At 40.6% G+C, this 13407-nt stretch overlaps 1 protein-coding gene across 1 annotated transcript in view; it reads left to right on the top strand.

Annotated features, from left to right (window-relative positions):
- The window catches only part of LOC139417337 (VPS10 domain-containing receptor SorCS1-like), a 48195-nt gene that overhangs the window by 22700 nt on the left and 12088 nt on the right, over nt 1–13407 (top strand). Inside the window, exons 9-16 of the mRNA XM_071166606.1 lie at nt 983–1162; nt 2261–2407; nt 2497–2599; nt 3259–3335; nt 3767–3858; nt 4276–4383; nt 5786–5903; nt 6246–6379. Coding sequence (XP_071022707.1) covers nt 983–1162; nt 2261–2407; nt 2497–2599; nt 3259–3335; nt 3767–3858; nt 4276–4383; nt 5786–5903; nt 6246–6379 — 959 coding nt within the window. The remainder of the gene's footprint in view (nt 1–982; nt 1163–2260; nt 2408–2496; nt 2600–3258; nt 3336–3766; nt 3859–4275; nt 4384–5785; nt 5904–6245; nt 6380–13407) is intronic.

The following is a 13407-nucleotide window of genomic DNA, read 5'->3' as shown; positions in this document are numbered from 1 at the left end:
CCTTCTTGCCACAGCTCGCATTGATGTGCCATCCTGGATGAGCTGCACTACCTGAACCACTTGTGTGGGTTGTAGACTCCGTCTCATGCTACCACTAGAGTGAAAGCACCACCAGCATTCAAAAGTGACCAAAACATCAGCCAGGAAGCATAGGAACTGATAAGTGGTCTGTGGTCACCACCTGCAGAACCACTCCTTTATTGGGGGTGTCTTGCTAATAGCCTATAATTTCCACCTAATGTCTATTACATTTGCACAATAGCATGTGATATGTATTGTCAATCAGTGTTGCTTCCTAAGTGAACAGTTTGATTTCACAGAAGTGTGATTGACTTGGAGTTACATTGTGTTGTTTAAGTGTTCCCTTTAATTTTTTGAGCAGTGTATATTTTGATTTGTTTCACACTTTTTTGGTTACTACATGATTCCATATGTGTCATTTCATAGTTTTGATGTCTACACTATTATTCTACAATGTAGAAAATGGAATTTAAAAAAAAATACCTTGAATGATTAGGTGTGTCAACCTTTGACTGGTACTGCATGTAGAGACTGCATGTTTGTTAGAAAGAATACCATAATTCCCTTGACGGAGTGATGCTTAATATAAAAAATGGCTTAACTTACCCCTCTCTCCCCTACAGTTGTGTGCAGAATTACACCACTGGACACTAACGGGAATTCAACATAAAAAAAAAAACACACAAAAAACATGTAGTTTGATTTAAGTTAAACGTTGGGTGAAAAAAAGACAAACATCACAGAAATTCCCTTAAGTTGATGAATTTTTGCCAATCCGATCAGTTTTCAACGTTGATTCAAAATCCTCACATTGCATTTTCTAAACGAAATAACCTGGAAACAACGTTAATTCAACCCGTTTGTGGTCATTGGGTTCCACTGCAGTCCTGAAACAAAATCCCTAAGGAAAATAACATTTGTATTGTATGGTATAGGATCCTAACTAATAATTCATTTCCAGGACTTGCAGATAATCAGCACAGACGATAACCAGGTGGTGGCAGCAGTGCAGGATTGGCACCAGAATGACTCCTACAACTTGTACATGTCAGAGGCCCACGGTCTCTTCTTCACTCTGGCCCTGGAGAACGTAGTGAGCAGTGGGGGACCAGAGGGCAACGTTATGATAGACCTCTATGAGGTATGTAGCAACGGCTTAGTTAGAGTGACATCCCTGTTTGTATGCTCACTACCACTTCTGACAAGAGGTCTCAACCTTTATGGCACAGATGGTACTGGAGTGCCCTTGCCTTGTAACAGCCATGCATCTTTTTGAAGCCTCAATCCCGGCTGTTCCTCCTTATTTCATATGTTAGTAACTTAAGCGAACACATACTGTACATCAGTCATGAAGACCTGCCATATCCAAGTATGCAGCGTTATTAGAATATATTAGCATACTCATACAATATCAGATCATTATAATCTACATCTATGAAATATAGAGTTTTGTTAGCCATTAACTAGCAGGTCCATGCGTAACCAAGATGATCTTATTTTATAAGGTACAGTATGTAGCATTGTTACGTTAGCACATTTCCAGGTCTACACACAATAATTATTGATTCACTTCTGCTATATCAACTTCAGCTACTGTAGAACCTGCACCCATATCTGTCTTCACTGACCGCTAGGTATAGCGCTATTGACGACCTTACAAAGCAACGCAAACCCACACATGTAATCAGCGTTGATTACATTCATCCTGAACTAGCAGTAAAAGCTACTCATGTAATTATGTTAATACAACCATAAAGCCTAAATAGCTATCAGCAACGATTATACTCATTGCTCATTGTCTCCATTAAAACCAGAATACGTGTTGAAGCTCACAGGACCAAACCCACTGACTGTGAACCCTTTTTGTAAAGGCACTCTGAATATGTACAGGAGATGGCTTATCCAGTAATGCTAAAAAAAGGTCATAGACATTTCTTGAAACAAAATGTGTGCACTCTGGATTGAGGAGCAGGATGTACTGGAGTGAGTGCTGTGTGAGTGCAGTGCATGCATCTCCGTTTGTAAATACAAAGAAATAGAAATGTCTTTGGGCTCCGCCATATGTTGTTTTCACTCTGCAGAGACCCACAGATGGTCCAAAGTAGTGCTTCCTGTCAGAAATGCTATCGCGTTCCACCTCAAAACTACGGCTTCAGCTTTACTTATGTTTGAATCATTTACAGTTGTAGCTTTTGACCCTCAACATTCTTTCATGTCTCTGTTTCTCACGTGTTCCTAGGTAGCAGGGATAAAAGGGGTGTTCTTGTCAAATAAAGTTGTCGAGAACGAAGTGAAAACATTTATCACTTACAATAAGGGGCGAGACTGGCGTCTACTACATGCTCCTACCACTGATCTGAGCGGTACCAGACTCTACTGTGTACAGGTGAGTCTGCATTTGCAAGTGAGCAATATCTGAAAACGTGTAACAGTTTCGGTTTATAAACCACCTTATGTCTTTTTGTTTTGTTTTAGCCTTATTGTTCATTGCACCTGCATCTCCATGTGTCTGACAACCCGTACACGTCTGGAAACATAGTCAGCAAAGAATCAGCTCCAGGAATTATAGTAGCATCAGGTAAGCACTATTTGATAACTTTAGTTTTTTTTTAGTAATGCCCACAAGGACTTCTGCTCTCCCTCAGAGGGGTATAGAACAAAGCAGGATCAATTACTTAGCCAGCTAACTTTGATAAACAACCAGAAATAACTATAGATGTTCTGGTTCATTAAGAAAGATCAACTTAGATATGTATTTTAGATTCTTGAGTCAATTTGACCATGCCAATTTCAAGCTTATCTTTCCAAAAAATAAAAGGTTATTTCCAAATAATTAGGCAAATTAACTGGATAACTCCTTGATCCTGCTTTGTAGTATACCCCTATGGTTCCCAATTAGCAGTTTTTACACAACTCTTGCACTTTGCTCTTTTTCCACCGTTAAAGACCCCTGTTATCTTGCTTGCATTCTGCCTTAAAACCATTTGGTCAGATCTGGTTGCACTGTGAAATTGATCAGAGTATGCCTGCACATCTATTGGAGATTGGAATGTCTGAATGTCTCAGTAAATACTCACTTTTTAGGAGAGCTGTAGCCTGTTGCAGTGTGTATGCATCTTAATTTTTATTTAATTGTTCATCAAATATATTGTAATGTGGGTTGAGAAGGCATAAAATGAAAGTTCATAATTGTTCAATGTGTTTACACTGTAACTATGCTATACCTTCTACATCAAGGTACCATTGGGCCTGAGCTGACCGCCAATAATGTCAGCATTTTCATCACCTCAGATGCTGGCAACACTTGGAGAGAGGTACTGTGATTGAAAGAGACAGGCGCCACTGAAGTGTGACACAAAATCAAGACGACAGACACATAGAAGAAAAGATCAATCGGCTTATGACTCAATCATTTGGAGGAGGGAGCAAACTCTAAATGAATGATGCATGATATAGATTGACATTACCCTTGATCACGTGCCATGGGCAGTCATTATTATTTTCCTATACAGCTTCTTAGGAGCGTTTTTCATTTGATGAGCCCTCTTCATTTTTTTTTTATATAATATGTTGCATGTCCTATGTTGCTGTGTTTCATGTGCTATGTAGTTGTGTTGCATGATATAGTAGAATAGTAGTATAGTCATGAAATATTATGGTCTATTACTCATCAAAAGTATACATGAACGTTATGTACATCTCTGACCTCTGTGAAAATGTGATGAAATCCTGTCCCTGTTTGTAGGTATTTGAGGAGGAGTATAGCATCCTCTTTCTTAACCAGGGCGGTGCCCTAGTGGCCATTCGACACACACCTCTCCCCATCAGACACATTTGGTATTGTTTCCTTTAACATTCAACTTCGTGCACACTGTTAAATTATCAACATTGATTTACATTTGTCTATTTAAATGTTTTATGGACTGTATTATGTACAGATGTTGGATCTTAATTTGAGCCAGTTTACTACAGCAGGAAAATAATCCTGCAGCAACATGAAATGTAAATTATTATGTGGATTGTACTGAACTTACATTTTTTGTAGGGATTGATTCTTTTTCCGTAAGGGAAAATCAAGTCAGAAATTACTAAATGGAAATTACAAACTTCAGAAGCCTTTTAAAACCTCAAATACACTGCATTGCAGAAATGTTCTCCTGCAACAGGGTGATCAAATGAATTGCAATACAATCCTTTCTATGCACAGTGAGGGGTCCACATGTATGAGAGACAACATGTTGTTTCTCCATCCAGGTTGAGTTTTGATGAGGGAAGACACTGGAACAAATTCAGCTTTACCTCCTCTCCTCTCTATGTAGACGGAGTCTTAGGAGAGCCAGGGGAGGACACCCTCATCATGACGTAAGAATCAAAACAAATGCCATATGGATATAGTATGTATTATGCAATGCACTGAAAGTTTATTGGATGTTTGTAGAAAAAAAAGTTTGTTTCTATTTTCTCTTTGTAATCGCAAACATCCCTTGTGCCCAGCCATGGTAGCCTTTTTTCCTTGCACTTCTACAGTTGTGGCAAAAAGTTTTGAGAATGACGCAAATATAAAATTTCACAAAGGCTGCTGCCTCAGTTTGTATGATGGCAATTTGCATATACTCCAGAATGTTATCAAGAGTGATCAGATGAATTGCAATTAATTGTAAAGTCCCTCTTTGCCATGCAAATGAACCGAATCTCCCCAAAACATCTCCACTGCATTTCAGCCCTGCCACAAAAGGACCAGCTGACATCATGTCAGTGATTCTCTCGTTAACACAGGTGTGAGTGTTGACGAGGACAAGGTTGGAGATCACTCTGTCATGCTGATTGATTTTGAATAACAGACTGGAAGCTTCAAAAGAAGGGTGGTGCGTGGAATCATTGTTCATCCTCTGTCAATCATGGTTACCTGCAAGGAAATACGTGCCGTCATCATTGCTTTGCACAAAAAGGGCTTCACAGGCAAGGATATTGCTGCCAGTAAGATTGCACCTAAATCAACCATTTATCGGATCATCAAGAACTTTAAGGAGTGGTTCAATTGTTTTGAAGAAGGCTTCAGGGTGCCCAAGAAAGTCCAGCAAGCGCCAGGACCGTCTCCTAAAGTTGATTCAGCTGCAGGGGCACCACCAGTACAGAGCTTGCTCAGGAATGTCAGTAGGCAGGTGTGAGTGCATCTGCATGCACAGTGAGGCAAGTAGTGTCAAGAAGGGCAGCAAAGAAGCCACTTCTCTCCAGGAAAAACATCAGGTACAGACTGATATTCTGCAAAAGGTACAGGGATTGGACTGCTGAGGACTGGGGTAAAGTCATTTTCTCTGATGAATCCCCTTTCCGATTGTTTGGTTCATCTGGAAAAAAGCTTGTTCGGAGAAGACAAGGTGAGCGCTACCATCAGTCCTGTGTCATGCCAACAGTAAAGCATCCTGAGACCATTCATGTGTGGGGTTGCTTCACAGCCAAGGAGTGGGCTCACTCACAATTTTGCCTAAGAACACAGCCATGAATAAAGAATGGTTCCAACACATCCTCCGAGAGCAACAATAAAAGCCTTTGACACTTATGAAATGCTTGTAATTATACTTCAGTATTCCATAGTAACATCTGACAAAAATATCTAAAGACACTGAAGCAGCAAACTTTGTGGAAATTAATATTTGTGTCATTCTCCAAACTTTTGGCCATGACTGTATGCTAAAAAAATATTTTTTGCTAATAACCCTTTTTCCCTCCCTTTTTTCTCATGCTTGACTTTTTGTGTTTGCAGAATATTTGGCCATTTCAGCCATCGTTCTGAATGGCAGCTTGTCAAGATTGACTTCAAGCCCATCTTCAACAGAAGGTGCACCACAGACGACTATCAGACCTGGCAGTTACACAATGACGTAAGAGCAACCATTTTGATACATTTATAATGGCTTTGGGGACCTTGGTTTGATGGAATACATCTGCTCAAGCTTATTCTTCTACATGGACACAATGAAGATGAACATGTCCTATCTCACCCAATTGTCTATCTCAAATTTGTCTGAATATTATGGCTATTTTCTGTGTATTAACTTCCAGATAACAAAGTATATGTTATACACATTTTCATGTGTATACTACTATAATTAATTTTTTAACTCCATCAATCAGTGTCTTTCCTTTGAAGCCGTTAAATAAAAAAGGAAGTCAATTCTGAAATGTTATAGTTAATTATTCAAATAATGCATTATTTCTCACAGGGTAAAGTCTGCATCATGGGAGTGAAGAGAATCTTCCAGAATCTGAAGCCCGACGCCAGATGTGTCAAAACCAAAGATCAGTACATCTCCCAGATGTCAGACTCCTGTCCATGCACTGAGGCTGACTTTGAGTGGTGAGGAGCCTACTGCCTGCTACTGTCGCTTATTTAACATTCAATTCAATTCCATACAGTCTTTATTAATCCTTGTAGCTGCAAAAAAAAGGTACCATTGGAGCACAATAACACAATTGCAGACTGTTTGTATCCCCATTGTGAAGGAGAAGTTTCACAACGTTCATCATACATTTCTGTGATCTGTTGGGTCTGTCCAGGTACATATTTGTAGTAGGGACACTCCCCATAAGAACGCTCTTCTGGTTTTGATGGAAGGAATCGTGAAAGATCGTTTGGTGCTGCTAGTTGCATGGCTGGGTCGTTCGAGGGTACAAGCATCAGGTTTATGGGGTTGTCCACATTTCCAGCACTGTTGTTTATCCTTTATCCATTTAATGATCTGTCCTGTGTTCAACTTCTTGGACTCTGGACATGAGATGAGATTTTGTTATGTGTTGTCACAGTGATGAGAGAATGGCTAGGGTTTGGAAGGGGTCTTGGCTTGAGCAGGCTCCTAGGAGCTTGGATATTCACTGATGTTAAGGATTGAAGCGGCTCTCTCCTTTGGTCTAGTGGAGGCACGTTGGTCATTCTTAACTGTCACATTGATAGAGGGCCACATCTCTGCTTGATATATGCTTAGCCTTGGACTTCTTCTGGATCCTGGCTGTCAAGTTAGGTAAGGCGTACATTTGGCCTGTCCGATACCGTGGTCAAAACTGTACTCCACAAATGAATCTCTGTAGTCCTGTGGCATCTTGCTCAAGAGCTCGTTGACATGGGAAACAAATCTGAGCTCGTAGCTGTTCTGAGTCACTCTCTCTTCCGCTCTCAAAATGGGGCAACGATGACTTTGAGATGCTGTATAATGAGGCAATTAGCTGTTTCATACCAGGTCGTAGGCAGGTTGTGGAACCATGCTGGAGTGGGGTGAGTAACCGATGGCTCAACTTTCCTCAAGGTTGGTGTCTTGCTGTGCTACCTGTGGTGCCTGTTCTGCCTGAGGTTCATGTGCTGCCTGTGGTGCCTGTGGGAAAGGCACAAAGTTGTCACAAGGTGTGTGGAGGGACCCGTCAGATAGTGCTGGAGAGGTGCTCCTGGAGGTATCATCATCTTCCTCTTCATCGTTAAGAAAAGATGTGGAGAGCTTCAATAGCTCTAGTTCATTCTCTATTTTATTTATGCTTTCTCCTGTAGCCACAGATTTTGTTCCCTTTACTGCTGAGCTTTTCTGGCCTGGGAGTCTAATCCTTCACAATCCATGTCGGCACTGTGATTTTCATCCAGCTGACGCTCCACAATCTTTATTTTCTCCTCCAACATAGCTGCTTGGAGGTTAGAAAGGCCTGGGAATTGGCTCACCGAGTGGGCACTAGACCTGAAGCTGGGCACACTGCTCTTTGTTAGTATATCTGCTCGACTACTCCATCGTCCTTGTCAGAGCAGTGCCTGTGTTGAGGCTAGGCATTGATCTTGGTGAGCGAGGTATTCAACTGCGTAGTCAGTCAGGTCTACTGGGGAATGTCTCTTTCTCAGAATACAGGGCCGCACAGATGGGCCAGGTGTGTCCATACGTGCTGCTTTCCATATCTTTGCGTGATTACTCAATCCAGCTCTAAAGGAGCATGAAGTAGAGGATGGTGCCTCTTGAAATCGTGACTGTGTACAGATGTAGAATAATGATTAAAATATTAATTCAGCAGGAAAACAATCCTGCGGTAACAGGACATGTGAATTATTATGTGGATTATACTTAATGAACAGTTTTTTGTAAGGGTAAATCTAAGTCTGAAATGTCAAAGTGAAAATTACAAACTTTAGAAGTCTTTTTAAAAATCAAATACACTAAAAGTTTGCATCAAATTAAGATCCTACATCTGTAGATATGTAGATTGTGTTAGAGAGCGTTAGCAGTTCCTCAGTTAACTTCTCTGGGATATGTGAGACGCTAGCGTCCCACCTGGCCAAAAGCCAGGGAAAATGCAGAGCGCCAAATTCAAATAAATTACTATAAAAATCAAACTTTCATTAAATCACACATGCAAATTAGAGTTACACTTGTTGTGAATTCAGCCAACATTCAAAAAGGCTTTTCGGCGAAAGCAAACAATGTTATTATCTGAGGATAGGACCTCCATAAACAAAGAGAGAAAGCATATGTCAACCCTGCAGGCGCGACACAAAACACATAAATAAAAATATAATTAATGCCTTACCTTTGACGAGCTTCTTTAAAGTTGCTCTCACTACACTGGCGGTTAATAGGAATACGAGTTTTAGGTCGCGAAAACTTCTATCATACATGTCAGATTTCAATACTGGCCGATGTCATAACATAAGGGAGGTTGTCTTCTCTCGAATGAGCCATTGATCATATTTTTGTTGTATTCCTACCTTGAGAATAGTGCAATTTAACAGAGGGTATAGCACATCTTTCCTATTTGTCTGCCTTTTTAGTCCAGGGTGCATTGCATGGTGCCATTGCCTGAGATATTATAGAAAGGAGATAGGAATCCAATGAATTTAGGAACGTATAACGCCCCACTCAGCAGACTGTCGACCAATCACGTTCATGTTGTCATGCGGTTGCTAAGCTAATCATCACGCAATCCCTTCTCAAAGTCAGTGTACATATCGAGAAACGTGCCTATATTCCTCAAAAGTACGTAATGTCAGCTATACGATATTACAGATAGCAAGTTATCTCACATCTCAGAAAAGACTTGTAATGCTGTACTTCTTATTGACAAAATTCTTGCTAATGTTGGGTTTTTGAACTAGTGCACAATAGACTTGTATTCGCTATTTGAAGGAGTGCACTCCTTGTTCCAGAATCACCCAGAATGAACCGCACGGCCCATTGACATAAAATGGACAACGTTTCCCATCTCCTCAAAAGTATATCTGCCATTGCGAATGTCAGACTCCACTCTGTGAGGCACATCAATCTGCAGGTTGAACATGGTGAGATTGTAGACTCCTAAATTGATTGTGCAGTTTGTTTAGGTGAATTTACAGCTAACTAGCTACTTTACATGCTCATATTGTATTTGGTATTATTGTATGTAGCTATGTTTGCTAGCTAGCTACCTAGCTAGCAATTAAATGCTCTCTCTATGGATTGGCTGGTTGGCTAAATAGCTAGCTACTTAACAGGTTTCCGCAAAGATTTTCCATGTTGCAACCAACGTTATTATAATGCCAAAATGAAACATTTGTTCACAAAAACATATTATTGGGAAATATTAGTGTTATTTAACACTGTAAATTAAAGAACCAAGTGGTTTTGAGTGGATTTTTCCTTTAAGCTTCATAGCCAGCTGTTTTATACACTAGTTACTTTCACATCGATGTCAACATAGGCAGCATGTCCAATAGGGTAGGAGAAGATAAGCTTCCCGTAAAGTAAATTTAATTATATTTGACAAAAATTGCTAAATAATTAACGTAAACTCATGTATACTCTCCATCGCCTTGGTCCGTACAATTATCCTTATTTTAGCGCCCCAAAAACGTAATACTTCCAGATCAACTGTAATGTCAATACCATTGTAAAGCACAATTTCTCCCCTTTCCAACAAAATAAATTACATGACCTAAATGCTGCCTGTTTCTGCATGATTCAAGCAGGCAATGAGCCCCGTCGGATCTTTAAAAAAATGGCGGGTGGGGAAGTGAAACTAATTTGTGATAGTGAGAAGGAGAGATGTCGTGTGGGAAAATAGCTTTTTTTCACTCGATCTGTCCAACATGTAAATAAAACACTATAAAGAGTTTATATAATGTGTCATTACACACCTATTTGAAGGTTTGTGTCGAATTTGAATCGAGTTTTTAGGGCGGTGCTAAAGTGATCTTAGAAGTTAACACCGGCTTTGAGAATGATGATCGCATGCAATGATGATGCAAGAAATGACTAGGTATCCCCCCTTTACCCCCGTCACTGTCCATTTCTTGTTTTTAAAGGATAAGAGAAGTGCTACACCTGGTGGAGAGAGATTGTAAGACAGAAATAGTAGCTTTATGCGTGCTGTACGTTACGACATGACAAGCCACGATGTAACGGAGGGTCCGTTTATTCAACTTTTCTCCAATACTATAGAGCCATTACCATGTCGATCAACGCTTGAATAGAAACATAGTTCACACCCCAGATTTTGAAGTCAACACAGTCCCTACAGTCCCATTCGTTTTCTTTGTAGCCTGGTTTGAATGTTGAGGTTGCGCACATTTCTACGGAATGGGGTTAGTTTACGTTACTCATACGTTACAATTTAAAATACTACACCAAAGAGCATGTTTTGGCTCCAGAGGATCATTAGAAATTTGGGCAGAACGTGCGGCAAATAGCCTATTAAATATCTTATGAGTAGCAGCTGTCAGTGAAAAGTAGTTAAATTGGCCTATCGCAATATTTCCAAATACAATCGTAGGAAAACATTTGTTTAGAAAGTAAATGGCTATTGCTAAAAAAAGAAGACTCTAATTTGTCTCTAGAATTCTCAACACCCAATTGAGCGAACAGTAGCCTATCTTATTGGCACCAGCGGAGAGCATCGGCCACATCCCCGGTCAGTGCTGGCATATTCACTGTCTTTATCATTGGATCAGTACAACTGGTCACTGGGAAGTTTTTTTGGGGACAATAATTTCCTCCTCCGGGCTAGATGGACGTCATATTGTACAATTTGTGTCTCCCCTTTTCTTAGGCCTAGATTAGAAGGTTGTATTCAAGGAAGTGTTGTTTTTAATGTTTGTCAGTGTCACCAGAGTAGCCTACTAATTTGTGTCGTATTAAAAGAGATGTTGCTTGTGTCTCCAGTCATATTAAGCAGGGTTTCACAACCCTCTCCTCGGGGGCCCCCCAGACATTTCACATTTTTCACAGTTCTCCAAATAGCATTTTAGGTTTTTTAAATGTGTAGAAATGCAGTAAATTAGCTTCAATTTCCAAAGAATGCCATACCCTAGGTTTAGCCAAAATAACGCCACTGACACTAATCAGCTAATAATGACAGTAAAATCTAACAATAGTAACAGAGATGGCATAAAAATTAGCTGCATAAATGCTGTATAATGACGAAAAACTGACCAAATGAATAACAACTTCATCGGTAATCTTTAATAAGGAACAAATGCTGTTCTCACCAGAGACAGATTTCTGTCCACAGCAGCAGGTCTCGAGCTGAACAGTAAACACTGGAAGTTTGTGACTTCCTTCATTACAGTGCCTTCGGAAAGTATTCAGACCCCTTGACTTTTTCCACATTTTGTTAAGTTATAGCCTTATTCTAAAATGGATTAAAAAAAAAAAAATCCTCAGCAATCTACACAAAATACCCCATAATGACAAAGCAAAAAACAGGTTTTTAGAAATGTTAGCCAATTTATTAAACATAAAAAACATAAATACCTTATTTACATAAGTATTCAGACCCTTTGCTATGAGATTCAAAATTGAGCTCAGGTGCATCCTGTTTCCATTGATCATCCTTGAGATGTTTCTTCAACTTGATTGGAGTCCACCTGTGGTAAAGTCAATTGGACATGATTTGGAAAGGCACACACCTGTCTGTGTAAGGTCCCACAGTTGACAGTGAATGTCAGAACAAAAACCAAGCCATGAGGATGTAGGAATTGTCTGTAGAGTTCCGAGACAGCATTGTGTCGAGGCACAGATCTGGGGCAGGGTACCAAAACATTTCAGCAGCATTAAAGGTCCCCAAGAATGTAGTGGCCTCCATCATTCTTAAATGGAAGAAGTTTGGAACCACCAAGACTCTTCCTAGAGCTGGCCTCCTGGGCAAACTGAGCAACCAGGGGAGAAGGGCCTTGGTCAGGGAGTTTACCAAGAACCTGATGGTCATGCTCACAGAACTCTAAAGTTTGTCCGTGGAGATGGGAGAACCTTCCAGAAATACAACCATCTCTGTAGCACTCCACCAATCAGGCCTATATGGTAGAGTGGCCAGACGAAAGCCACTCCTCAGTAAAAGTCACATGACAGTCCGCTTGGAGTTTGCCAAAAGACACCTAAAGGACTCTCAGACCATAGGAAACAAGATTCTCTGGTCTGATGAAACGAAGATTGAACTCTTTGGCCTGGCCTGAATGCCAAGTGTCACATCTGGAGAAAACCTGGTACCATCCCTATGGTGAAGCATGTTGATGGGAGCATCATGCTGTGGGGATGTTTTTCAGTGGCAGGGACTGGGAGACTAGTCAGGATCGAGGGAAAGATGAACAGAGCAAAGTACAGAGAGATCCTTGATGAAAACCTGCTCCAGAGCGCTCAGGTCCTCAGACTGGGGTGAAGGTTCACCTTCCAACAGGACAACGACCCTAAGCACACAGCCAAGACAACGCAGGAGTGGCTTCGGCACAAGTCTCTTAATGTCTTTGAGTGGCCCAGTCAGAGCCCGGGGGAGAAGGGCCTTGGTCAGGGAGTTTACCAAGAACCTGATGGTCATTCTCACAGAACTCTAAAGTTTTGAAACTTGAAATTAGAGACCTGAAATTAGCTGTGCTGTAATGCTCCCCATCGAACCTGACAGAGCTTGAGAGGATCTGCTGAGAAGAATGGGATAAACTCCCCAAATACAGGTGTGCCAAGCTTGTAGTGTCATACCCAAGAATAATCAATGCTGTAATTGCCGCCTAAGGTGCTTCAACAAAGTACTGAGTAAAGGGTCTGAATACTTATGTAAATGAATACGGAAATGTAATATTTCCATTATTTCAACAAACAAAAAAATTGCAATTTCACCTGGATTCATCTGGTCAGTCTGTCATGGAAAGAGCAGGTGTTCTTAATGTTTTTTTCACTCAGTGTAAGTGTAAACAGACAAGATAAGGACAAGATCAGGACGAAGGACGCATTTAGCTCCAGGTATAAGCAGGATTTCAGATACAAACAATGCACCCCCTGTGTCATTTCCTGATGGTGGTCTCAGTGAGCTCATACTCAGTAAAGTAGAATCCATTCCACCCACAAAATAGGGGAGGCTTATGCATGTAGAAAGGTCTCAGGATGTTGAGTGTGCTTG

The sequence above is a fragment of the Oncorhynchus clarkii genome, chromosome 1 (genome assembly GCF_045791955.1).
Source record: "Oncorhynchus clarkii lewisi isolate Uvic-CL-2024 chromosome 1, UVic_Ocla_1.0, whole genome shotgun sequence".
NCBI lineage: Eukaryota > Metazoa > Chordata > Actinopteri > Salmoniformes > Salmonidae > Oncorhynchus > Oncorhynchus clarkii.
This window is presented reverse-complemented; position numbering and strand designations above follow the sequence as displayed.